This window comes from Muscardinus avellanarius, assembly GCF_963383645.1.
Source record: "Muscardinus avellanarius genome assembly, chromosome: 8".
Classification (NCBI taxonomy): domain Eukaryota; kingdom Metazoa; phylum Chordata; class Mammalia; order Rodentia; family Gliridae; genus Muscardinus; species Muscardinus avellanarius.
This window is the reverse complement of record NC_137794.1, coordinates 43,837,152-43,864,638: the sequence shown is the minus strand read 5'-3', so window position 1 is coordinate 43,864,638 and position 27,487 is coordinate 43,837,152. Positions and strand designations below refer to the sequence as shown.

Below are 27,487 nucleotides of genomic sequence, written 5' to 3'. Positions count from 1 at the left end.
CCGGGGGCGCTGACGCAGGCGGCGGGGACGCGCAGGCGGCCGCAGCCCGCGCCGCCCCGACGCCCGGCCGGCGCCCGCCCGCCCGGCGGAGGAGGCGGGAGCAGCGCGCCGCCCGCGACCCGCCATGGAGGCCCGCTACAACCTCAAGAGCCCGGGTGAGCCGCGGGGCGGGAGGCCGCGGGCGGGGCGCCCCGGGCGGCTCCGGCTCTACGCGAGGCCGCGGCGCGCCCGGAGCTGCAGGCCGCGGGCCGGCCGGGCCCTCCGCCGCCATGGCCGCCCGGCCGGCAGGTGCAGGGCCGCGTCCTCCCGCCGCCGCCTCGGGAGTCGTGCGGGTCGCTCGCTGGGAAGGCTGGGGCGTTTAAATTCGGGATCTGCAGCGTTGGGGGCAAAGAGAATGGAAGGCATTAAGGAAGCGTCTGTCACTAAGCCGGTTGACCAGAGAGCCCAAAAAACTAGTGCAGCCGTGTACCATGATTTCTCCCCCCAAACTCGCTGAAGTCTGGGTTCAGCCGCAGGGCTCCTCCTCCCCGCCGGTGCTTCATTCGGGAGCAGCTCAGACTGTCCCAGCTTCCAGCTATTTTTCTGGTGCATTAAAGAAATGAAAGTAACCCGCGCTCTCAGGTTAAGGCAAGCCCGAAATAAGTCGTATTCTATAAAAAGTACTTATTTTCCTTGCGCCTTGATAATTTTTTTTTTTAAGGAGGGCGAAACCATAGGTCAGCTCAGAATGATATATATCCTAGAATGTTAATGACAGTTTGACCAACTCTTGCTGCTGCTTAGATTTTCTTTCCAAAACTGTGTCCCAGTAGGAGTCAGCACGACTAGCATCCTTGAAGAAAGGGTTGACAGGGCGAAACTTTAAAGAGTTCTTTCTGTAGCGAGGATTGATTTGAACCCTGGGCATCGCACTTGCTAGGCAAGTGCTCTACCACGGAGGTGCATCTCCGGCCCTTTTGAGACAGGGCCAGGCTAAGTTGCCCACACTGGACTCCAGCTTTCATAATCCTGCCTCAGCTTCCTGAGTAGCTGGGTGTGTGTGTGTGGGTACAGGTGTGTAGTACTACGCCCAGCTTGAATCTTTAATTATTATTATTACTATTATTAGTACTTGGGATTGAACCCTCCAAGCTACACCTCCAGCCCTTTTTATTTTGAAAGAGAGTCTCACTGCATCGCCGAGGCTGGCCTAGAATCTGTGATTCTCTTCTCAGCCCCCAAGAACCAGGATTACAGCTGTGTACTCACACCCAGCCTTAGATCTATCTATCTATCTATCTATCTATCTTTCTTTCTTTCTTTCTTTCTTTCTTTCTTTATTTATTTATTTATTTTTGTGGTACTGGGGTTGGAACCCAGAGGCTTTCTGCCTCAGGGCTATACTCCCAGACCTATTTTATATTTTATTTGGAAACAGTCTCACTGAGTTTCTGAGAGCCTCACTAAGTAGCTGAGGCTGGTTTAGAACTTGCAGGATCCTCCTGTCTCAGCCTCACAGGTACTGGGATTACACGGGTGCACCACCATGCCTGGTTCTTAGATCTTTATTTAAAAAAAAATGTTTTAGCCACTATGTGGTGAAATTGTATGGTGACTCTAAGACACATGGTTTCTTAGGATAGCAGAGGTACTTAGTGGAATGTCTAGAGAGTAATGTAGTGTGAGTAGGAGTGAAGGTGGGGGGTGAAGAACTCTTGGGTACCAGAGGGCATTGCTCCGTTCCGATTGGCTAGCATAGTGAAGATTGTGATGGTAGGATGTACAGATTTTTCCAAGTTTGTCTTAACCTCAGCGGGTGGAGCTTTGGTTGACATCTTGTAGCTGTATCATAATTTGTGTCCTCTTTTGGTTTCAGTTCCTTATACTGTGACTGTTCTAAAAATATTTTAAGTCTTTTTTGTTGTTGTTGTGTAGATCATTTGGAGTTCACTGAAGAGGTGAATTAGATGAGATATATGCCGCTTATTGAAAATTCTGAGCATAGTAAAAAAAAAAAAAAACCTTCCTTTCTTTGTTTTATTCTCAGAACGTTGATAATTTTCCAGGAATCCTTGTGTAAAAGATAGTGATTTAAAACACTACTCATCTTCTTTGACTTGGGATTGTCTTGAAGGTACAGATGGGAGAATTAAATGAAGACAATACAAATAACTAGTTCAAGGCCAGCCTCCTGGCATGCAGATAGTAAATGTGTTCATTTTATAGGTATAAAAACTTTATGCTTTATGATTTTTATGAAACGGACTTAAGACTTTGAACAGAGCTGTGTGTAAGGCTAGCTTTTATGCTCCCTGACCCCTGTTTGGGTCTCTTGCCAAGGTAATAGAGTCTTATAGTAGAAAGCAAGGAGACGTGTTTGTAAAGAGCTTCCCTTGGCAACCTTCCCATGAAGGAGGCTGTGGATCTGTGCAGCAAGTAATGGAATGAGACTGATGCAAAGCAGTCCACTACCTCCCCCAGGAACCTGAGTTACTCCATCCATGCTGTTTGTGTTGACCACACCGTCATTCTAGCCATTCCAAGTTTACTGTCCAACTCAGACCCTCCTTCTAACTTAGAGATGTATAGAGCTTGCTGGTGACTTAACATCTTCTCCAAGGTTTTCTATAAATTGAAAAACAACAACAACAACAACAACAACTGTATGAGGTATAAAAACCAGACTCATCAGTTTTCTTACCTCCCCCAGTCTTGCTCTTCACCCTCATGTTCCTCGTGCCAGGGACAGGCAGCACTCAGGCACCAGTGAGAATTATCTGTGGTTTCTTGGTCACCTCCTTTGCTTTATCCTGCCCCCAAACAACACACACACACACACACACACACACACACACACACACACACACACACAAACAACTAATCAGTTACTGTTGTCACAAGATCAGTTAAAACAAAATAAAATCACTCTATATTGCCAATTTTTAACAGCATCCTGATAGCTGTGGATAAGGCCAAAGTAAACTGCTCAGCTAGGCCGACAGGGCTAATCAGGACTGACCCTTGCCTTCCTTACCAGCCTCATTCGCCTGCCACTCTTATGCTCCTTTATGTTTTCATCCTCTATTATTTTTCCTGAACCACCTTTCAGATGGAGCAGCTTTTCTCATATGGCCTGGTTTAGAACCTCTGTTTGGAATGCCTTTCATTTAGTCCATCTAAAATTCCTTTTCATTTTTCAAGCTTCTTTAAGCTTCAGCCTAACCCAGCTCCCCTAGGCACACGAAGGTAATCCCTGCACTTACACAGGCCTGGTTAATATTACCATTTGGTGGTGTAACTGTTTATGTGACTTTCTTTACTTAACTATGAGGGCAGGAAGCAGGTCTTGGTTATTCTATGTCTCCAGCGCTCATATACTCTTCAGATGTTTGTTGACCTTTGTAGGGTCTTTCTGGGCAGAAACATCAGTCCCTAAACTTTTGCTTCAGTGCCTTCATTTTGGGAGCAGGAAGAGGCAATTGGGATGTGTGGACTTACATCCTCAGTATGCCTGCTTCTGCATTTGGGAACTGATGATATCAAGATCATTGCTTTCCAGTAAAGCGTGGTGGTGCACGCCTGTAATCCCAGTACTCGGGACGCTGATACAGGAGGGTCGCAGGTTTAGGGCTAGCCTCAGCAAGTAGTTTCTGTCAACCTAGTGAGACCTTGTTTCAAAATAAAAATAAAATAGGGCTAGAGTGTAGCTTGGAAGTAGAATACCTCTGGGTTCAATTCCCAGTACCAAAACAAAACAAACAAACAAAAAAAGAAACAGTATTTGCTTTCCAAGAGAAATTGATGTTGGGAGACAGTGACCTATGGAAGATCCCTTTATTTCTAGCTGGATAATGGCTTCAAACCTGGTGTAAGCCCAGTGAGCTGGCCTGGGCATGTGAAGAGTGCTGATGCCTAGACCCAGGGAGCCCATTAGCTTTGATCCAGTGAGACTGCGTGGGCTCTATAGGAGGAAAGAATAAGAGCAGACAGCAGGTGCCATCTGCTCCTCCCATGGCGTATTTTGTCTCATCATAGTAGGAAGGCTCCGTAGAATAATCATGCAAAAAGATGAGAGGAGCTACAATAAAAAGTTCCCTCCCTTGTGAAAACAAGAGATGGGATAGAAGGCGGAACAGCCTGTGCTCTAGCTCTAGGTCCCAGGCAGCACTTTGACTCTTGACTGTTCTATAGCAGTGGTATTTCTTCTCAGGAGCCAGGGGATCATGTCAGAAGGCTAGCTGCGTAAGCTAAGGAAGGCCTGATTTTTTTTTTTTTTTTGTAGAACTGTGATTGTTGAAATCAGGGGCATTCTACCTTCAAGCTCACCCCAGCCCTTTAATGTGTGTGTGTGTGTGTGTGTGTGTGTGTGTGTGTGTGTGTGTGTGTATGGAACTCAAGGGCATTCTACCTCCAAGCTATACCCCTGGCCCAATATTTTATTCTTTATTTTGAAACAGGGTCTCACTAAGTTGCAGAGGGCCTCACTAAGAAGCTGAGGCTGGCTTGAACCCGGATCCTTCTGTCTCAGCCTCCCAAGTACTGGGATTACAAGTGTGCGCCACCACATCCGAATAACCGTTTTTTTGGTTTTTTTTTTTTTTTTTTTTTGTTTTGTTTTGTTTTGTTTTGTTTTGAAACAAGGGTCTTTCTAGGTTGCTGAGGCTGTCCTCAAACCTGCGATCCTCCTGCCTCCCAAGTACTGGGATTATAGGCGTGTGCCACCACACCTGGCTTGATGCCTGATTTTGAACCAGGGAGAATCACTTAGGCCTTATATTCTAGTCCTCCTTGCCCCCCTCTTTTTGTATTGCTGAAGATTGAACCCAGTGTTTCATGCATGTTAGGTAAGCACTCTATCACTGAGCTATATACCCTCATCCTATGCCAGGTCTTTTTTAATTTTTGTAACTCATGAAGAGAGTGAAAAGAATTTATTGACTCTCATTTGACAGATGTAAACACTGAGCTACAATAAGATTAAGTGATTTATTCAATGAATTAGAGCTATAAAATGTCAGAACCATAATTTCAATGAAGCTCTAAATCCAGAATCTCTGTTCTTTTTTACTAAAGCATTTATATTATATGACATTTATGAAAAAGAGTTTATGAAAACACTAATCTCACCTTCACTCTGTGAGCTGTCACATGGTATATGCCTGTGTGGCCTAAGAACTGATAAAACCAACATGTTATTTTGTTGAGCCAATAATTATTCCTTTATAGGATTGTACAAATGCAATCTCAGCAATTTTAGCCCCCTCATATATCTCTCATAATATATAGGTACAACTATTGGGTGTTTGTTTTCTGCTCTTGAGCTGAGTTGAGTGTGGAAGAGCCGTAGAAAATGTGATAAGGGTATGAAATGATATAAGATTTGACTTCTTTAGCTTAATCGTTGTTGTCTAACCCACTAATGAGGAATGAAGGAAAAAAATCTCTGCATTTTTTATTGCTACCTGTAGCCAAACTAACTTCAAAAGAACTACCCTGATTTTGTTTTAGATAATGTTAATTTAAAGGAATGATACTTTGCTGGGTGCATTGGTGCTCACCTGTAATCCCAGTACTTGGAAGGCCAAGACAAGAAGATTGAAGGTTCTAGATCAGCGTGTGTCAACTTAGTGAGATCCTGTTTCAAAATACAATAGGGTTGGTGGTATAGCTCAGAGATAGAACACCCCTGGCTTCAATACTCAGTACCATAAAAAATAAAATTAAAAAATGGTGCTTTTAGCCAGGCAGTGGTGGCTCATGCTTGTAATCCCAGCATTTGGGAGGCTGAGACAGGAAGATCGCAGTTCTCAGCCACCCTGAACTACTTAGTGAGACCCTTTGCAGCTCAGTAAGATCCTGTTTCAAAATAAAGAGTAAAAGAGAGAGAGAGAGAGAGAGAGAGAGAGAGAGAGAGAGAGAGAGAGAGCGAGCGCCAGCGAGCGAGCACACGCAACGCTCTGGGAATGTAGCTTGGAATACCCCTGGGTTCCATCCATGGTACTGCAAAAAAAAAAAAAAAAAAATCTTTACATGGCTTTAAGTCAGAGGTTTTCAGTTCTTGTTCTCTGGGCTCCTTTCAAAGTGAAATAGATGAGGAGTAAATAGAGTAAATAGACTGCAGGCCCTTTCAAACTGGCTCTTCAGCCAAACCAGGCCTGTGTTATTTATTTTACATATTGGGATTCTTATTAAGCTTTTTTTTTAATAAAGAGTTTTGTATTAATGTCAAGTAAGTTTGAAAGCCATCACCTTCTTGGGAAGAGATGTATTAGAAGAAGGCAATGACATTCAATTCAAGTAATATTTGAACGCATGCTCTGTGCTAAAGGTCTGAGGAGACTGCAGTGAAGTAGATACACATTGTTCTTAACTACTGTTTGGTAGGAAAACTCTTGTTTTGCTACTATTGTTGGGGGTGAGATAAAACTTACAAACGGTAAAATACAGAGTGTTAAGATAGCTAGCGAGGGAGTTAAGCTAGTTTTGAGGGCAGTGGTTTGGAGAGCATTTCTAGTCTCCACCCCTCCAGTCTAGTCCCTGCTCTCAGGGCAGGACAAGGTCAAGGAGACTTTCCTGAAGTCTGTGCTCGGAGGCCTCAGGGTCATGATGCGGCCAGAGCAGCTGTGCAAGCTGAGGAAACACTGTAGGGTGGCCTGGAGTAGACGGAGGGGAGAGGGTTCAAAAAATGGAACATGTTTAGTGTCTAGATTTGGAGGGAGAGTCTTTCGTAATATGTATGATTCAAATACAGTGCTTGTTATGCTATTTTATATTGACTGCCTCCCAGTTTAAACGTTTTATCATTGTAGCTGTAGCACCTCACTTTGTGGACAAAGTACCTACAGGGCTTTAGTTCAGAGTAGGGGATGGAAAAGAATAATTATGAAATAGGGTAGTGACCTAACAACTTTTTCTAAAGCCTAGGAACCTGTGATTAAAATGAAAATTTTTGGGAAAGTCATGATACCAAATTGTTCTGGTTGTATATATGAAGGGGTTATTCCGTTAACTTCTCTCCCTCTAATATCCCAAGCTATCTGTTATACATTTAATTTTATTGTTCCTTCTGCCTATTCATACCCACCTGGGTAATTACCTGTTTTTCTTTCAAGTATTGGTACCTGGTTCCTTTTCTCTTGTATCCACCGTAGTTAGGTACACGCTGGCCCTCCCAGCATCTGGTGCATGCCTCTCTGATAACAGTATTGAACTAGTGTTTTCAAGCAGAGTTTTGAGATTTCTCCCTGGCTTTGTCATCCTACTTCAGTATCCTGACATGTTTAGCACCTAAAACTTCGAGGTGAGAGGGTTGAGACCCAGAGCACATATCATAGGATTGAACTTTGAAAGCTAATAGGGAAGGAAAGAAGGTACAGATACAGAGAGGATTGTACTGTGGATTGTGGTGCTAGGCCGTAGTGCACTCCTTAATAGCCACTTACCATGGAGATGAAATGCTGTGTCACCAGGTGAAAGAGGTGAAAGGAGAGATGAGGGGAGATGTGTAACGGTCTTGAGGTGCTAGGTAGAGAGAGTGGGCTGGTGTCTTATTGGAGAATGTAGGGACTTTGGTGGCACTGTGTCCCCGTTGAAGTCATTGATGATGGCCCTATAATGACATTAATGTGCCTTTCTCTCCCTTTCAATAATGCTTAGCTTTTTGGATATAGACACCAAATAAGATAGTTAGGTTGGGTCAGCTAGAGTTGGATTTTCTTAATTTTAATTTTAATTTTTTGTGATACTAGGAATTGAACCCAGGGGTATTCTACCTCTGAGCTACACTCTCAGCCCTTTTATTATTTTATTTTTATTTTTATTTTTTGCAGTGTTGGGGATGGAACGTAGGGGTATTCTACCTCCAAGCTACACCCCTAGCCTTATTTTTTAATGTTTATTTTGAAACACAATCTCATTAAGTTGCAGAGAGCCTCACTCAATAGCTGGGGCTGGCTGTGAACCTGTGATTTTCCTGTCTCAGCCTCCCAAGTACTGGGCTTACAAGTGTGCCACCACTCCTGACTCTTATTCTTTATTGTGAAACAGGGATTCACTGAATTGCAAAGGGCCTAAGTAGCTGAGGTTGGCCATGAACCTACGATCCTCCTTTTTCAGCCTCCCAAGTACTAGGATTACAAGTGTGTGCCACCACGCTCGGCTTCTTAGACTTGAATTTTATTAGGGGAACATGAAAGAGAGACTTCTAAGGGCCAAGGGTGTGGATAAAGAGGGAAATAAATATAGGTCTAGGTGGGGTGAAGAAAGTTATGGGGTGAGTGGGTTGGAGGCTTTAATTAAATCAAAAAGTCATTTTGAAAAGGAATTTAATTAGGGCCATGGAGAGTCAGTGAACTTTGGAGGCAGCCCTATCTAGTTAATGCAAGATGGTGGTAGAAGGAACCCAGAGGTTGAACATTTAGGAGGTTTACTTTTCATTGGGCATGAGATCCAAAGGACACGTTTTTGTTAATATATTCATTTTACAATGTAGAGCTCGACTGCCTGTGTCAGAATTCAAGCTCTGCCATTTCCCAGCTGTGTGACCTTAAGCAAGTTGTGTAATCGTCCATGTCTGTTTTCACATCTGGAAAATGGGGATAGTCCCAATCCAGTAGTATTGTTTGAAGATTAAACTAGTTAATACTTTTTTTTTTTTTTTGCCGTACTTGGGATGTAACCCAGGGGCATTCTACCTTTGAGCTGTACCCCCAGCCCTATTTTTTATTATTTATTTTGAGACTGTAAAGGACCTCACTAAGTAGCTGAGGCTGGCCGCGAATTGCAATCTTCCTGTCTCAGCCTCCTGAATGCTGGGATTACAAGTGTGGCACCATGCCTGGCTATGAGTTAATACTTTTAAAGCACTTAGTAAATGTATCACATAGGAAGTATATATAAGTACTTATTAAATAAAAATAATGTCTTCCTTATGTATAGAACTTAATATGTAACTCTCAAAGCATGTCATTCTTCTAATGCCTAGCCACCATTTTCTTCTCCCCCATTTATTGCTGTTATATCATAATTGAACCTTTACTCTATGCTCAGTCAAGCTACATATTTTTCATTGAAGTGGGAATGTTTTCATTAGGCCTGTAAGTCTTCATTAATCACTCAGAAAAGCATATTATAAATATGTCTATTTTATGGATTTTATTTTAGCTGTTAAGCGTTTAATGAAAGAAGCAGCAGAATTGAAAGATCCAACAGATCATTACCATGCACAGCCTTTAGAGGTTAGTCTCTATCTATATTCTCCATAGATTTAATACTTTAAAGCAAGTTATTTAAAATTGCTTTTTCTTTGCTTCAAATCATTACAGACGTGTTTGATGTAGTCTATTGAGCTATTTTATTCCTTTGATTTTATGACTATTTCATTAGCATTTAGAATCAAACTTCTGGGTAAAACAGATTTTCTGGCCTCGGTGGATCTTATGCTTAGATGGTGTTAGGTCCTGAGAGTGAGGGAGGGAATGTGGGAAGAACCCCAGATTCTCTACACTTTGGAAGATTCAGGCCCTTGAGAGGTCTCTGTAGCTACCCTGGATTTTTTATACTAACATCTCTGCTTCTCTTCAGTCTTCCCATCTGTAAAAGGAGAATATTTAAATATGCTTCATCACAATTTAAAAAGTGAGGAGAAAAGTGTAATAATGTATGTACCAGTGTTTTGCAAACTGAAAAGTAAATGTAAGATGATATTAATAACAAATATATTAATACTACTGACTTTATAAATCAGTAATAAGAGAAAATTTATAGAGATTGATTAAAGTAACCCATTTATAGTAATTTTAACTATATGATAATTAACACTAATTGGTATTCTTTTTATATAGCCCATTTAAATAAGTCTTTAATATTTAAATAAGTCTGAATATACTAACATTCACATGTTTTTAATATATTTGACTAAAAGAGTTTAGTTTTTGTGAGACATAACAGTTTTCAGTAGATTATATTTTAAAAAGCTCTTACTTATAACTTTTACTTATTCATAACTTTTATTCTTGAGATATTTTATGCACTACAAACTATCCTAACAATAATAAAAAAAATTCGATTTTTCTCACCTGGTACATTTCTAATATTCAGATTGATAAAAGTGTTCCAACTTTTTAATGTCACTGATTCCTAATGGATTATTGCTTTTATTCAGGATAACCTTTTTGAATGGCACTTCACAGTTAGAGGGCCCCCAGATTCTGATTTTGATGGAGGAGTTTATCATGGACGAATAGTACTGCCACCAGAGTATCCCATGAAACCACCAAGCATTATTCTCCTAACGGTAAGAATTTTTGGCTTTTGGAATGCATGTGATTTAACTATTTCTGGTGACTCCAAAATGTAGTTAGCATCCTTATTAAGAAATAAAGTGGCCAGGTGTGGTGGTACATGTATGTAATCACAATACTCAGGAGGCTGAGACAGAAGGATCGCAGGTTTGAGGACAGCTTCAGCAAATAATCTCTTATCAACCTAGTGAGACCGTGTTTCAAAATAAAAATAAAATAGGGCTAAGGATGTAGCTCGGAGGGATGAAAAAGAAAGAGGAACATTGTAATTTTACCTTTGGCATCTAGGCCCAGGGACTGCCATTTTTCTCCTCAAAATAATTCCTAGGAAACTGACATGTCTGAGAAGTGCTAGTGATACTACTGAATGCATAAATATCATATCAGATTGTTAGGATTCAATAAATTAATGTGAAGTGCTATGCACAAGTCTGGCACATTTTTTTTTCAGTACTAGGGATGGAACCCACGGGCATTCTACCTCCGGAGCTACACTCCCAGCCCTAGTATTTTATTCTTTAATTTGAAACAGGGTCTCACTGAGTTGCAAAGGGCCTCACTAAGTAGCTGAGACTGACTGTGAATTGTGATCCTCCTGTCTCAGCCTTCCCAATGCTGGGATTACAAGCATGCACCACCGCACCTGGCTATCTGGTACATATTAAGTACTCAGTAAAGGGTAGCTAATTTTAGTGTACCTCACAGTTCAACTTCCTGTCCTCCCCCATTTGTTTTCTTTGTAATGCTGGGGATTGAACCTAGGGTATTCTGCCTTCCACCTAGAGCCATAGCTCTTTTTTCTTTTGAAGCAGGGTCTCACTAGGTTGTTAAGGCTGGCCTTGAGTCTGCAATCCTCCTGTTCAGCCTCCCAAGTACTGGGATTACATGTGGCATGTGCCACCACACTTATTTATAATATTCTTTTCCTCAGTTTTCTTGCCCTTACAATGAGAATGATGCTTACCTTATTGGACTGATGTGGAATTAAAAATGTACCTTGTATAGCTCATAGAATAGGGCCTGACCCAAGAGTCCTGTAAATATTAGTTCTATTATTACTTTTGCATCTTAGTACTTACTTCATCTTTCCATTTTATTTTTATGTGAAAGACAACTGTTGATCCATTTCCTCTCTTAATTGTTTTTATTTCCTTATTTCCTTTAATGTGTAAGTATGTTTAATTCCTAACTTTGAAAAGAGAAAAACAACACAAAAAACTTTGTGTCTGGTACCACTTTAGACAGTTCCTATTTTTCTATTACATGTTATTAACCCTGTACCCTATTACAGCCCAACTTCCACACATAGCACTCTGCTGAAACATGCTTACAGTCTCAGAGACCACTGTGAGAAATCCCACTGACTCGTCTTCCCTTCATCCTGTTACATCTGACCTACATGGGTAGCAAATGTTGAAACAAAAGATAATCATCAATAAATAGCAGATTAATGCAGCTTTTACCTGTTTGGGGTATGATGGAAAGAACATTTGTCTCAGAGCTAGTAGACACGAATTCTAACCAGTGTTACGCTGTGTGCTGGTTGCATACTGTCTTTGAAACTCAGTTTTCTCATCTGACAAAAGGAATGTTGTACATGGTAAATATAATCACACAACAAAGTTACTGGCGTATAGAAGCTGCTTAACAAATTTCAGATGATACTGAAAATTGTTTAATGCTGGAAGTAGAGCTGGAGCAGGTCCTGGAGGCACCCAGCCGTGTCGGGAGTTGTTGACTGTCACATCATTTAGTTGTTGGTCCTGGGAGAGCCGGGCCGTCTGGAGTGGGAGGCTCGTATGTGGGGAAGTGGTGTGTGTGTCGAGGTTGGAGCTGGCAACGGCTCTTTACCAGAGAGTACAGAAATATTCCAAGCGTTTACCTAGAGTATGGTCATATTTACCAACTGGCCCTGCCCTCCTAGATACTCAGTATTGCACTCTTTCTTGTTGACTTCCTCTCTTTTGAAAAGTTTCATTCAACAAATATTTGTTAAACCTATGTCATGTGCAGGGCCCTGTGGGTGCAGCAGAGAATGAGTAAAGTCTCTGCCGAAATGGAACTTTTTGCCTCTTCCTCTCACCCTTCCCCTAGATGTAGATAGTCTACAAATTCACACTTTAGCTATTTGTTTGTTTCCTTTTCTGTGAAATAGGTTCAGTGGTCACCTTTGGGAAAAGAGATATCAATAGCATATATATATATATATATATACATACATATATATATGTGTGTGTGTGTGTGTGTGTGTGTGTACATATAGATTTATATGTAAATCTACATTTATATGTATATAAATTTACATTTGTATATGTATATATAAATTTACATTTGTATGTAAATCTATATGTATCTTTTTTTTTTTTTTTTTTTTGCTACAGGGGATGGAACCCAGGGCATTCTACCTCTGAGCTACCCAGCCCTATTTTTATTCTTTATTTTGAAACAGGGTCTCACCTAGTTGCAAAGGGCCTCACTAAGTAGCTGAGGCTGTCTGTGAACCGCCATCCTTCTGTCTCAGCCTCCCAAATGCTGGGATTACAAGCATGTGTCACCACGCCCAGCCTGTATGTATCTTTTTTGACATGAGGATACTTCCATTTCTATCTACCTATGAGACATCATCAGTAGCTTTCCTACCAAGATATCATTTGCACGTCCAAAACTGAAGTCATTGTCTCTGATCTTCCTTTTCTGTCTTTCTGTCTTACTAAATGGCATCATCCTTCTGCAAATCAGTCTTAGGACCTTTCTTGTCATGCCCTTCTTCACAGACACCTAGGTAGATGACACTGAGTCCTTAGATTTTTAGTCTAGCCTTTTATATATCTTCTCTTTAAGATCCTTAGCTGATCTTCGCTCTGAACTAGGCACAGGGTAGGGCATCAGTAAATTTTTGTGTTTGTTATTTAAATTGTGCAACTTAGTTTCAAAAAGGCACTAATATTCCCCTTAAAACACCTTTTATTATTCACTCAGCATCCAACAAATATTTTTGGAGTGTCTATAAGAGAACAAAAATCTATGTCCCCTTTGAATTATATATATTTTAAAAACGTCTTTAATTGAGCTGAGTGTGGTGGTGCACGCTTGATATCCCAGCATTCGGGAGGTTGAGACCAGAGGATTATGGTTTGTGGACAGCCTCAGCTACTTAGTGAGGCCCTCTGCAACTTAGTGAGACCCTGTTTCAAAATAAAGAATAAAAGATAGGGCAGGGGGTGTAGCTCAGAGGTCAAATGCCTCTGGGTTCCATCCCCAGACCCTCAAAAAATATTTAATTGAAATTATTATTTATATATAAATATATTAAATAAATATATTTCTGTGGTACTAGAAGCATTCTTCCTCTAAGCTACACCTCCAACCCTGTTATTTATTATTTATTCTGAAACAGGGCCTTACTAAATTGCTGATGCTGGCCATGAAACTGTTATGCTTTTGTCTCAGCCTCCCAAGTACTGGGATTACAAGTGTGTACCACCATACCTGGCTTACTAAATATATTTAGAAGGTATAAAACATTAAACACACATAATTTTAAGTGTATTATTATTTCTAAGGCTAATGGGCGATTTGAAGTGGGCAAAAAAATCTGTTTGAGCATCTCGGGACATCATCCTGAAACTTGGCAACCTTCATGGAGTAGTAAGTATCAATTAATAGTGAATATATGTATTATGTAACTTTAATCAGTTTGTTATAATATACTCTTGAGATTGAAGCTGCTTTGGATAAATAATTTGGTATTATTGAATAAATAATAAAAACTCACGTCTAGATGTTTGCCAACATTTTAATACAATCCTGCTATTTATGGCTCTTCTGTGAAAGAGAATATATTCCCTCCCTTCCAGAGTAAAACCAGTTTCTTTTATAGAGCCACTTAGATTGATGTTTACTTTCTTATTTCAGTAAGGACGGCATTACTGGCCATCATTGGGTTTATGCCAACAAAAGGAGAGGGAGCCATAGGTTCTCTGGATTATACACCTGAGGAAAGAAGAGCACTAGCCAAAAAGTAAGTTCTGTGTTTCATTCTTTGTGAGGAATGATATCGGGAGATAGGTTCTGTTTTTTGTTGTTTTGTTTTGTTTTGTTTGAGGTACTGGGGATGGAACCCAGTGGCCTTCTACCTCCTAGCTACACCTCCAGTCTTATATATTTTATTCTTTATTTTGAAATAGGGTCTCACTGAGTTGCAAAGGGCCTCCCTAAGTAGCTAAGGCTGTCCGCGAACTGTGATCCTCCTGTCTCAGCCTCCCAAGTGCTAGGATTACAAGTGTGTGCCACCACACCTGGCTCTCACATACATATTTTTAACATGCCTTATTTATTTCTAAGACCAATGGATGATTTGCAGTAAGAAAATCTGTTTGAGAAAAATCTGTGGGAGGTATATTCTCCTGGAAAACATTACTGGTCATTTGTCTCTACTCCAGTGGTCTCAGCCTCCCAAGTGCTAATAAACAAGGTTGAGGTGGTGACGCACACTTGTAATCCAAGTACTTGGGAGGCTGAGACAGAAGGATCATGGGTTCACTACCAGCCTCGGCTACTTAGGCCTTCTACAATTTAGTGAGACCCTGTTTCAAAATGAATAAGCCAGGAGTAGTTGCACACACTCGTAATCCCAGCACTTGGGAGGCTGAGATAGGAGGACCCAGGTTCTCAGCCAGTGATTTATGCAAAGTACATATTGTCTTCTGTGAACAATAGCTGCAAGTAATGTACACCTCCAGAATTCAGCAATAAGATTTAAAAAGAAAAGTTGTGATAAGACCAGAGCATGTACAAAGTCATCCACAAACTAAAGCCTGTTTAACAAACATCTATGGAAGAACTATTCTCAGCTGTACTAGAATAAAATATGCTTTCTTTTAATTAATAGAATCTGTCTGAAAAGTGGTAGGCAGCAGATTACAGTACAAGAAAATTATCAAAATCAAGTCCTAGATGTTAGCCCTACTCAAAGGATATTTTGAATTGAATAATCTGGGATATACAGACAAAAATGCTCCTAGAAAAAAAGCAGAGAAGGCAATACCACTAGGCAATCACAACATGATAATATCAATTTGTTTATTTACATTAATTAATTAATTTATTTATTTATTGTAGTACTGGGGATTGAACCCAGCTACATCCCCAGCCCTATATTTTATTCTTCTTCTTCTTCTCTCTTTTCTTTTTTTCCGGTACTAGGGATGGAACCCAGGGGCATTCTACCTCCGAGCTACATGCCCAGCCCTATTTTTTTTTTATTCTTTATTCTGAAATAGGGTCTCACTGAATTGCAAAGAGCCTCACTAAGTAGTTGAGGCTGTCTGTGAACAGTAATCCTCCTGTCTCAGCCTCCCCAAATGCTGGGATTACAAGCGTGCTCCACCATGCCCGGCAAATTATGCTATTTTATAAATTTTAATTGCATATTCTTCAAGATCCTAGGTTTTAAAAATTATATTAATATAGAAATACTATAATAAATAACTTAATTTCATTTATTCAAAAAAATTTTTTTTTGGTGGTGCTGGGGTTTCTGGAAACCCTTCTACCTCCGGGTTACACTCCCAGACCTATTTTTATACTTTTTTATTTGGAAACAGGGTCTCTCAAGCCAGTGCCGCTGGCTTCGAACCTGCGCAATTCTCCTGCCTCCCTTCCCAAGCGCGGGGATTATAAGCGTGCGCCCCCACGCCCAGCTATTCAAAATTTTTATTTCTGTTTTTTTGCAATACTGAGGATTGAACTCAGGGCCTTATGTATGCTAGGCAGGCAATCTACCACTGAGATACAGTCCCAGCCCTAAAAAGGAAAAAAAATTTTTTTTTTTTGTACTGGGAATTGAATCAAGGGGCATTTTAACTCTGAACTAGATCTCCCCCATCTTATTTTCCTTTTTTTTTTTTTTTTTGGTGGTACTGGGGTTCCTGGAAACCTTTCTACCTCTGGGCTCTGGGCTACACTCCCAGACACCTATTTTTTATATTTTTATTTGGAAATAGGGTCTCTTAAGCCAGCAAGGCTGGCTTCGAACTTGCGCTATCCTCCTGTCTCCGCCTCCCAAGTGCGGGGATTACAAGGGTGCACCACCACGCCTGGCTGGGTTTTTTTTTTTTTAATGCCATGCTAATTTAGGTACTTCTTTCAGAACTATTATCATTGCCTTAATCATCCAGTTTACTGCTTCTGGATGAATGTGATGTGTAATTGTCCAGCATTGTTTTCTTTTAAATTTAATTGTTTAGTATTGAGGACCTCAATAAAAGGGAATTAACATTCAGCTAATTGATTTATACTCACTGAAGGAAATTCTTTTCTATCAGATCTCAAGATTTCTGTTGTGAAGGATGTGGCTGTGCCATGAAGGATGTCCTGTTACCCTTGAAGTCTGGAGGTGACTCAAGCCAGGCTGACCAAGAAGCCAAGGAGCTGGCTAGACAAATCAGTTTTAAGGTGCTATACGTTTCCAGATAAAGTCTAATTAGGTAGCCTTTTTATTTGCTGCTGGATTCTGGGTAGGAAAAAATCAATATAGTTTTATTGCAATAAGGTTTTACAAATAATCTTTCTTATAAAACTTATAATTTATATTCATGGTTCAGATGAAAACTTTGTTGCTTGTTAATAGTATGGCTTCAGACGTATTACTTAAACAGTGTGTACCTTTTTTTCCATCTGTAAATAATAATGGCATCTATCCCAGACTCATAGAATTACTGTAAGGATTAAGTGAGTTAATACATGGAGTGCATGTGATATTTAGAACTGTCCTGGTGCTTAAAAATTCTAGCTATTATCTTAGAAAATATAGATAAGCAATAAGAAGAAAATTATCATCCATAATTTCATCTCCAAGAAATAAATACTGCTAATATATTGGCATATCTCCCTGTTTTTTTTTTTTTTTTCTGCATGTTTTTCCCAAAAATAGGTTTTTTTTTTTTTCTTTATTCATGTGTGCGTATAATACTGGGGGATTTAAGCCAGGGGCATCCTACTTCTTTTTTATTTTATTTTTTTCCTTTGGTACTCAGGTGGAACTCAGAGGCTTTCTACCTCCGGGGTACACTCTCAGACCTATTTTCTATTTTATTCGGAAACAAGATCTAAGTTGCTGAGAGCCTCACTAAGTAGCTGAGGCTGGCTTCCAACCTGTGTGATCCTCCTGCCTCAGCCTCCCAAGTACTGGGATTACAAGTGTGTGCCACCATGCCCAGCTGGCATCCTACTTCTTTTTCTTCTTCTTCTTCTTTTTTTTTTTTTTTTTTTTGGTGGTACTGGGGTTCCTGGAAGCCCTTCTACCTCTGGGCTACACTCCCAGACCTATTTTATGTTTTTATTTGGAAACAGGGTCTCTTAAGCCACTGTGGCTGGCTTCGAACCAGCGCGATCCTCCTGTCTCCATCTCCCAAGCACGGGGATTACAAGCATATGCCACCATGCCCAGCTGGCATCCTACTTCTAAGCTACATTGCCAGCTCATTTATTTATTCATTATTTTGTGGTATTGGGGATGGAACCCAAGGACATTATATCTTCAAGCTACACATCCAGCCCTATTTTTATTCTTTTTTTTTTTTTTTGGCATGGTACTGGGGATGGAACCCAAGGGTGTTCTACCTCCAAGCTACATCCCTAACCCTATTTTTTATTCTTTATTTTGAAGCAGGGTCTCACTGAGTTGCAAAGGGCCTCACTAAGAAGCTGAGGCTATCTGAGAACCCAGATCCTCCTGTCTCTGCCTCCCGGATGCTGGCATTACAAGTGTACACCACCATGCCCAGCTTATTATTCTTTATGTTGAAACAAGGTCTCACTAAGTTGCAGAAGGCCTCACTAGATTGCTGAGGCTGCCCATGAGCCTGCAATCCTCCTGTCTCAGCTTCCCAAGTACTGGGATTACAAGCATGTGCCACCATGCCCAGCTCAAATATAGGATTTATATAGTATTTAAATACTTTGAGTAGCTACACTTATGTTTCTGGAATTTAATTAGCTCCACACCAAAAAAAAGTCAACTTGCATTAAGCAAGATGCTACCTCCTCCTCTACATCCTACCTAGTCTTGGGAGGAGCTACAGTTTGGTCTAGTTCTTGGGAAGAGTTTTTCCTTCTATCTCATTTTAGTACCTATAAGAGGATGTATCAGTAGTGTTGGTTATACTTCCCCTTTCTGAGGCTTTCCATTCCACTTAAAATCACTTCTCTGAAGATCTTAGGGTCAAGTGTGTTTTCTTAGAAAATATTTCACACATACTGTATATTAACTGACCTGCAGTGGAATCTCAGGCAGCGCCTCATAATCACATTTGTTAATATTTCCTCAGCGAACCTGGGAGTATTTACATTAATGTGGTATGAAAACTGGACTAGCTTCACATCAGTTCATGTCAAGTTTTGCCTAAAAATTATCCAAAATACTTTAGTTTTCAGAGTTTTTAGAATTGTAGATTGTGAACCATGGGTGTTGCCTTCGGTTTTTACCAAGCAGTAGTTCCTTTAGACCATGGATTGTGTATGCCGCTTCCTATTTATTTATTTATTTATTTATTTTTTGCGGGTCTGGGGATGGAACCCAGGGGCATTTGACCTCCGAGCTACACCCCCTGCCCAATTTCTTATTCTTTATTTTGAAACAGGGTTTCACTGAGTTGCGGAGGGCCTCACTAAGTAGCTGAGGCTGGCTGTGAACCGCGATCCTCCGGTCTCAGCCTCTCAAACGCTGGGATTACAAGCGTGCGCCACCATGCCTGGCTCTTCCTATTTATTATATCTAGCTGATATCAGACACATGAGCACACAAAGCTTAACTTATTGATACTATTTATTAAACCAGAGATGAAAATAAATCCAAGAGAGGCAGTTTGTAGATTGCTTCTTATAACATGCTTCTTATAACACTGCTTTTGGGTATATTTTGTTTCTAGGCAGAAGTCAACTCATCTGGAAAGACTATTGCTGAATCAGACTTAAACCACTCTTTTTCTCTAAATGATACCCAAGATGACATACCTACAACATTCCAGGGAGCTACAGCCAGCACATCGGTATGGCTCTTATCTTTTAATACATATGTGTATCATTATTATTATTATTATTATTATTATTATTATTATTATTTGGAATAGGAAGAAAAGATGTCAGATCAAATATCTGAAAAGTTTCATTCTAAGAGTTAGATTCTAGCCCAGCTATCTCCTTAATAAGTTATATTATCTTTAGCAAGGTACTCACTTTTTGGGCTTTAGATTTCTTTTCATTAAGTAAGGCTGAACTAAATAATTTTTTTTGTGGTACTGGGGATGGAACCCAGGGGCATTCTACCTCCAAGCTACACCCCTAGCCCTATTTTTTATAGGTCTCACTGAGTTGCAAAGGACCTCACTAAGTAGCTGAGGCTGGCCACAAACAGTGATACTCCTGTCTCAACACCCAAATGCTGTATTACAAGCATGCACCACACCCAGCTTGAATAGTGTGTGTGTGTGTGTGTGTGTGTGTGTGTGTGTGTGTGTGTGTGAGTGAAGTGCTGGGTTTGAACCCAGCAGCTGTTTACTGCTGAGCCACACCCCCCCATACCCTTTTTTATTTTTTATTTTGAGTCAGGATATTTCTAAGTTACCCAAGCAGGCCTTGAACTTGCAATTTTCCCACTTCAGACTCCCAAGTACTGAAATTACAGGTGCACCTAGCTTGGACTGAATAATTTTTAAGCCCTGTTGTCCTTCCAGAATTCTGATTTCTCTAAGAAGTTAGTTTCAATAAAATGCTAGACTCTGAAGAGAAGAAAATATTCTAACCACTTTCTAAATAGACACTATCTTTGGCAGGTTTGTTAAACTACCTTAAGGCTGATTTGATAAATATCTGGAACCAAAAGTTTACCTTAGACTTGTTCTGTCCAATACAGTAGCCATAGACTTCACATGACTACCTGAATTTAAATTTGATCAAGATTAAGTAAAATTCAAAGCTCTGATTCCCTCAGTCACACTTGCTGCATTTCAAGTGCTCCCCAGCCACATATGGCTAGTGGCTATAATATTTAGAAGCATAGGTATGAATTTTACTAACATTGTATAGTTCCGTTGGCTAGTGTTGCCTTTCACTTAGTAGGTATCCAGTTGTTGGAAGAAAGAATGAAAGAATACTATAGATATTGTTAGTTGTACCCTGACCTAGTGACTAAAAAAATTAGTGGGCCTGTGTGATCTAAGATACTGATTTAAAAATTATGACTGGACTGATGCTAAATAATTAGGACTGTGAGGAAAACAATGACTTTCTCTTTATATATAAAAGATGAAGCCAGGCGTGTGATGTACACCTGTGATCGCAGTACTTGGGAGGCTGAGACGGGAGGATCACAGGTCTGAGGACAATATCAGCAAATAGCAAGACTCTTAGCAACCTAGAGAAACCCTGTTTCAAAATAAAAATAAAACAGGGCTGGGGTTGTAACCCAGAGGTAGAATGCCCCTGGGTTCAATCCCTAGTACCAAAAAGAAAAAATAAAATAAACTGTTTTGGGGGGTCTTTTTGATGAGAGATTGGTTAAGTAGCCACATCTATTTTTTCCCCCTCTAATTCATAGAGGACTTTAGAGAGTTGGGAAAAATGAAAAAGCTGAGTAAACACAGATTTCCTTTACCCAGGAGTAACTTCTATATAAAGTAGAAGAGAATCATCTTGACTGGCTCTCTTCTATTTAAAGAGTGAGCTGGGTAGAAAAAAGTGGGTTGGAGAAAAGCAGGGGAAGGGTCCTCTAAGGGAAGTACCAGAGGGACTGATGATGGTGTGGGAGAAAGTGTATGAATAAGATTAAGTCATTTTCACACGATCCAAATGTACTTACTTGTATGCTGGGTGTGGAGGCTCACACTTGTAATTTCAGCACATGGGAAGCTGAGACAGGAGGATCACAGGTTCAAAGCCAGCCGCAGCAACTTAGTAAGACCCTATTTCCATATAAGAAATAAAATAGGGCTGGGAGTGTAGCTTGGAAGTACAATGCCTCTGGGTTCAATCCCCAGTATCCCCCCAAAAGTTATTTTAAAGTCAGTATGTTTTAATTTAAAGCATTACAATTTTCTGATTACTTTTCATCATTAGGATTCTAATTGCTTTTATTTATTTATTTATTTTTTGATGGTACTGGGGATGGAACTCAGGGGCATTATACCTCCAAGCAACATCCCTAGCCCTATTTTTTATTCCTTATTTTGAAACAGGGTCTCACTGAGTTGCAGAAGGCCTCACTAAGAAGCTGAGGCTGTCCACGAACCATGATCCTCCTGTCTCGACCTCCCAAGTACTGGGATTACAAGCGTGCACCACCATGCCTGGCTAATTGCTTTCATTTTATAAATAGCTTTAAAAAAAATAGAGCCATTCTATTACTAAGATAAGTTGGCAAATTTTTAAGCCTATTAAAATAACCTCCTAATACTTGTAATATATCTAAATCTTTTTGTATATTGTAAATCTATGTTGAGTACCCTTGTTACATATTCCAGTTATATTTATTCCAGTTGTACAATTGCAAGTGGAACTTTTAATTGCATTTACATATAAACTCTCAAAGTATAATTATGTAATTTGGGCACTGTGGTAATAACTAAAATCTGATTTTTGGCTAGGGGCAGCTGCTTCACATGCAAGTACAATATAAATTCACTGAGATGGTATATATCAAATCCTAGATAAGCTACATTTTTTTTTTTTTTTGCTCTGCCAGTGAGATAGGGGGGTGGGTGCAGATTGCCAAAAGTCTAAGTACAGCAGATAACATCAGGCCATCTGTTGGTTTTTGATGCAGATTTTTTTTTTTTATGTAGAAATGGGAAAAATATCTGATGGCAGTTTTATGTTCTTCCGGTCTATCAGATTTTCCCCTCTTCCAAGGGATTGAGGTTCTGAATAAGCCATTCCATTTTATATTAAGCCATTCCATTTTATATTAAAACAGATGCTGGTTATTCTAAGGTATTATGTGTGTGTATGTGTGTATGTATAAAAAGATCTAAGGGACTTAGGTTTTTTTTGCAGTACTGAGGGTTGAACCCAGAGGCATTCTACCTCCAAGCTACACCTCTGGCCCTATTTTTTATTCTTTATTTTGAAACAGGGTCTCACTGAGTTGCAAACGGCCTCACTAAGTAGCTGAGGCTGGCTGTGAACCTCCTGTCCAGACTCCCAAATGCTGGGATTACAAGTGTGTACCACCATGCCCGGCTAATTCTTTATTTTTGAAACGGGGTCTTATTAAATTGTAGAGGTTTACTAAGTACCCGAAGCTGTCCATGAACCCACAATCCTCTTGTCTCAGCTTCCCAAACTCTGATTGTTTTAAATGAGAAAAAATTTTAAATTTTTTATTATCAAGGCATTAGGTTTTAGGCATTGATGCACTATTCAAAGGTGTCTGAAATATAAGCCTAATTAAAATATTTTATCTATGTAAATATTTCTATTAAGTCCATTAAGTGACTATATTAAAATATTATATACTAACAATATTTTAAAGGATTGGGGATAGAACCCATAGGTATTCAACCTCTGAGCTACATCCTCTGCCCAATTTTTTTATTCTTTATTTTGAAACAGGGTCTCACTGAGTTGAAGAGGGCCTCACTAAGTAACTGAGGCTGTCCACGAACCGCTATCCTCCAGTCTCAGCCTCCCAAATGCTGGGATTACAAGCGCGTGCCATCACGCCCAGCAAAGGATTGCTTTTCTAAATATAGTAATCATACTAAGAAAGCCTAAAAAGCTATACTAAGTAAATTCACGACTTTTTATTGAACCTAAATCTAGATGCTTCCAAAGTGACATATTAACAGTAACACTATTAATAATAACTAACATTTAATAAGCAATTGTGAATCCTAAGCACTTTATATCATTATCCCATCTAATCCTCACAACTGAATTGGATATTATCCTCATTGTACAGATGAGCGCTGACTTAGGCTGAGTAACTTGCTTAGGGTCACATATCTGCTAAGTGGCAAAGCCTGCCTAGTAGGAACATGGCATCCTCTTATGGTCAGGTACACAGGAAGAAAAATGTTCTCCCTCAAACTAATGGACAAGGTAATGTGTGTAAAATAAAAGCTTTAATATGAGTCAGCGTTTTATGCTAATTTCTAGATATTACCAATATGTTTTTTTCTTTTCCTGAAGAAAGAACCTTTTTCCCCTGTGACAGGAGGATCTGGGTTCGCGGATAGCCTCAGCTACTTAGTGAGGCCTTCTGTAACTTAGTGAGACCCTGTTTCAAAAAATAAAGAATAAAAAATAGGGCTGGGGTTATAGCTCAGAGGTAGAATGTCCCCCTGGGTTTCATCCCCAGTACTGCAAAAAAAAAAAAAAAAAGAACCTGTTTTCCTAAGCCCTGAGTACACTGCTTCTGTTAAATACTTGCTAGGCATGGTGGCGCACGCTTGTAATCCCAGCATTTGGGAGGCTGAGACCTGAGGATCACAGTTTGCAGACAGCCTCAGCTACTTAGTGAGGCCCTTTGCAACTCAGTGAGACCCAGTTTCAAAATAAAGAATAAAAAAAAATGGGGCAGGGGATGTAGCTCGGCGGTCGAATGCTCCTGGGTTCTATCTCCAGACCTGCAAAAAGAAAAAAAAAAAAAATACTTGCATATTCTTGGTTGAGCAATTAAGAAAATTTGGAGATTTGGATTGGTATTTTGCAGTAACTCATAGTGTTTGTTAACACTTATGACAATGTACGACCTCACAAAATGTTGAGCTTTTTTGTATAGTAGTATAGTAGAACTCTGTGTGTGTGTGTGTCTCTGTGTGTGATACTGGGAATTGAACCTGGGAGCATTCTACCTCCAAGCTACACCCCCAGACCTTTTTTCATTTTTGTTTTGAAACACTCTTGCTAGGTTGCTGAGTCTCACAATGTTGCTGAAGCTGTCCTGCAGTCCTCTTGTCTCAGCCTCCCAAATACTGGGATGACAGCCATGGCACCGTGTCCAACTATATTAGTACTTTTCATTGAGCAGATTGCTGCTTAGAGTCTTGGATTTGGAGGAGGTACATGTAACTCTAATCAAGTATCAGCACTAAATTTTTTTTCCTTTCCTTTTATTTATTTATTTTTTTTTTTTGCACTGCTAGGAATCAAACTTAGGACCTTGCAGGTGCTAGACTCTACTACTGAGCTATTCCCCCAGCTCTACTAACTTTCATTTTTAACTCAAAATCAGTAGTTCCTTTCTACCTCTGTATTATGGGCCACACTACATTTGAGTGATTCTGAAGGATAGTTGTAAGAAATCCAGAAGATGTAGCCCTTTAACGTTGAGATGAATGTCAGATTTTAAATGGACATTCTGGCTAGGGGTGGTGGTGTACATCTGTAACCCCAGTACTTGGGAGACTGAGATAGGAAGTTCAAGAATGGCCTTAGCAATTTAGCGAAACTCTCAGCAACCTGGAGAGACTGTTTCAAAACAAAAAAATTTAAAAAGAGGACTGGGGGTATACTTTAAAGGTAGAATGCCCCTGGGTTCAATCTCTAGTACCACTAAATAAATAAATGGAATTTCCTCTGCAGGTAAATTAGATCAGCAGTTTTTTCCCCTTATGTTTAAAGCTGTTGTCAGCACAAAAGTCCATCTTTTTATCTTTTAAAAAAAAGTATTCGAATTATATTATTTGATTCTTATTTTTTCTAAATATTTAAATTTTCTTAAATAGAATTATTTTATATATTTTATATTTAATTTATATTATTCTGAATAGAATATTCATTCTTATTTTCTTTTTGTGGTACTGGGGATGGAACCCAGGGGCATTCTACCTCCGAGCTACACCCCTAGCCCTATTTTTTTTTTTTTGTGGTACTGAGGGTGGAACTCAGAGGCTTTCTACCTCCGGGTTATACTCCCAGACCCATTTTATATTTTATTTGGAAACAGGGTCTCACTAAGTTGCTGAGAGCCTCAGTAAGTAGTTGAGGCTGGCTTCGAACCTGTGCAATCCTCCTGTCTCAGCCTCCCAAGTGCGGGGATTACAAGCATGCGCCACCATGCCTGGCCCTAGCCCTATTTTTTATTCTTTATTTTGAAACAGGGTTTCATTGAGTTGCAAAGGACCTCACCAAGTAGCTGAGGCTGTCCACAAACCACGATCCTCTGCGTCTCAGCCTCCTGAATGCACCTGAATACAAGCGTGCACCACCATGCCCGGCTCATTCTTATTTTTCGTTTGAAAGACTATGTACTGACAATAATGTATAACCAGTATACACAAGTTTCTTTCAATAAAAAATTAAAGGCCATTGAGTTAGTAGAGATAAGATTAAGATGTCTACATATTAGCAGGGCGTGGTGGTACATGCTTGTAATCCCAGCATTTGGGAGTATGGGACAGGAGGATTGCAGTTCTTGGACAGGCTCAGCTACTTAGTGAGGACTTTTGCAACTCAGTGAGACCCTGTTTCAAAATAAAGAATAAAAAAATAGGACTGGGGGTGTAGCTTGGAGATAGAATGCCCCTAGGTTCCATCCCTAGTACTATAAAAAAAAAGATGTCTACATACATTAAATGGAATTCATATTGAGGCATCTATATATAGTAAATGGAATTAATATTTTGTACAGCTTCCTTGAATATACCATCATCATTTTTATCTATAAATTATATTCAGTATTTCAAGCCACTTGGTATCACGGTGTGGTTGTGCTCTGACTAGTCATTGAAGTGATAGAAGCTGTTATCCAGTGGTTTATGGAAAGCAACCGGGATCTGTTGATTTACGTGATTACTTCCACATTTTTTCAGTATATATCCATGGAGCTCTTTTCTTTTTTCTTTTTTTTCCTTTTGGTATTGGAGATGGAAACCAGAGGGACTTTCTACCTCTGAGCTACACCTTCAGCCCTATTTTATGGTTTCATTTTGACTAGGCTCTCACTAAATTGCAGAGGGCCTCACAGTGGCTGAGGCTGGCCACAAACCTGCTATCCTTCTGTCTCAGCCTCCCAGTACTGGGATTTTAAGTGTGCACCAGCACGCCTGGCTCCCAGGGGTCTCTTAACCACATATTCAGCATGAAGTAAAAGATACCTCTGGACTTGTGCTCAGTTCACTTGTTCCAGAAATTGAGGATAAGCCTGGTTTGAAAACTGCACCTAATAAAAAAAAATATTGCTATGAAGAATTTATAGTTTGAAATTATTTCAAGTGCTTTATTGTTAGTGGAAGCAAATTGACGTAGTAAGGTAATATTGGGAGAAAATTGGTTCATGAAAGGCACACTATTAAGTTTCCCTTTTTGCCATCTTTTTTTTTCTTTTCTTTTTTGTGGTACCAGAGATTGAACCCAGGGGCATTCGACATCTGATCTATATCCCAAGCCCTATTTTTTATTCTTTATTTTGAAATAGGTCCTCACCAAGTTGCAGAGGGTCTCACTAAGTAGCTAAGGCTGGTTATGAACCTGTGATCCTCCTGTCTCAGCGCCCTTAAGTTCTGAGATTACAAGTGTGCACCACCATACCCAGCCCTTTTTACCATTCACAATGGGTAATTTTCAAGCAGAAAATGGAAATCAAGTTGTTTCCCTCCTTAGATATTTTGAAATGTTATTAGCAGATATTGCTTCAACTCCAGCACTATCTGCTAAGCATCTGAGGAAGAAGAGAAGCCATCTATTGAGAAAATAGGTGAACTTTTTGCCTTGCCTGCTTTGTTGCTAATTAACTGGTTCCCCTCCTCCTGTTATGTTGCTGGCTTATTCAGCAGGGTAGGTGACTACTAGTGACAGTATTCAGATAATTTGTGGTAGTTTTGTCCTTAGTCACATTTAGTACCCTGATATTCTGTGTATTCTTAGATAACAAATATATACACGACTATCTTCACCAGTTTTAAACAAAGTTCCTTAAATTTTTCTAGTGTGGAGTCCAGAATCCGCCTGCACCATCCTTTCAACAGCCTACCCAACCTGCAGCTAAGAATACCTCCATGAGTCCTCGACAGCGCCGGGCTCAGCAGCAGAGTCAAAGAAGGTCGTCCACTTCACCCGATGCAGTCCAGGCCCAGCAGCCCAGAGACAACCACACCGATCATGGTGGATCAGCCGTACTAATTGTCATTCTGACATTGGCATTGGCAGCTCTTATATTCCGACGAATATATCTGGCCAATGAGTACATATTTGACTTTGAGTTATAA

General features: G+C 40.0%; 1 protein-coding gene across 2 annotated transcripts; it reads left to right on the top strand.

The window, feature by feature from the left end:
- Nucleotides 1–124: 124 nt before the first annotated feature.
- UBE2J1 (ubiquitin conjugating enzyme E2 J1) lies at nucleotides 125–27,487 on the top strand (the record flags this gene model as incomplete). 2 transcript variants are annotated; one of them, XM_080700513.1, is made up of 8 exons in its annotated part: nucleotides 125–155; nucleotides 9,142–9,215; nucleotides 10,142–10,273; nucleotides 13,844–13,928; nucleotides 14,196–14,301; nucleotides 16,607–16,736; nucleotides 19,211–19,330; nucleotides 27,209–27,487. In XM_080700513.1, 8 exons carry the CDS (start codon nucleotides 125–127, stop codon nucleotides 27,485–27,487), a joined length of 957 nt encoding a protein of 318 aa, XP_080556639.1. The 2 variants fall into 2 exon arrangements, with proteins under 2 accessions (XP_080556639.1, XP_080556640.1); XM_080700514.1 differs by lacking the exon at nucleotides 19,211–19,330.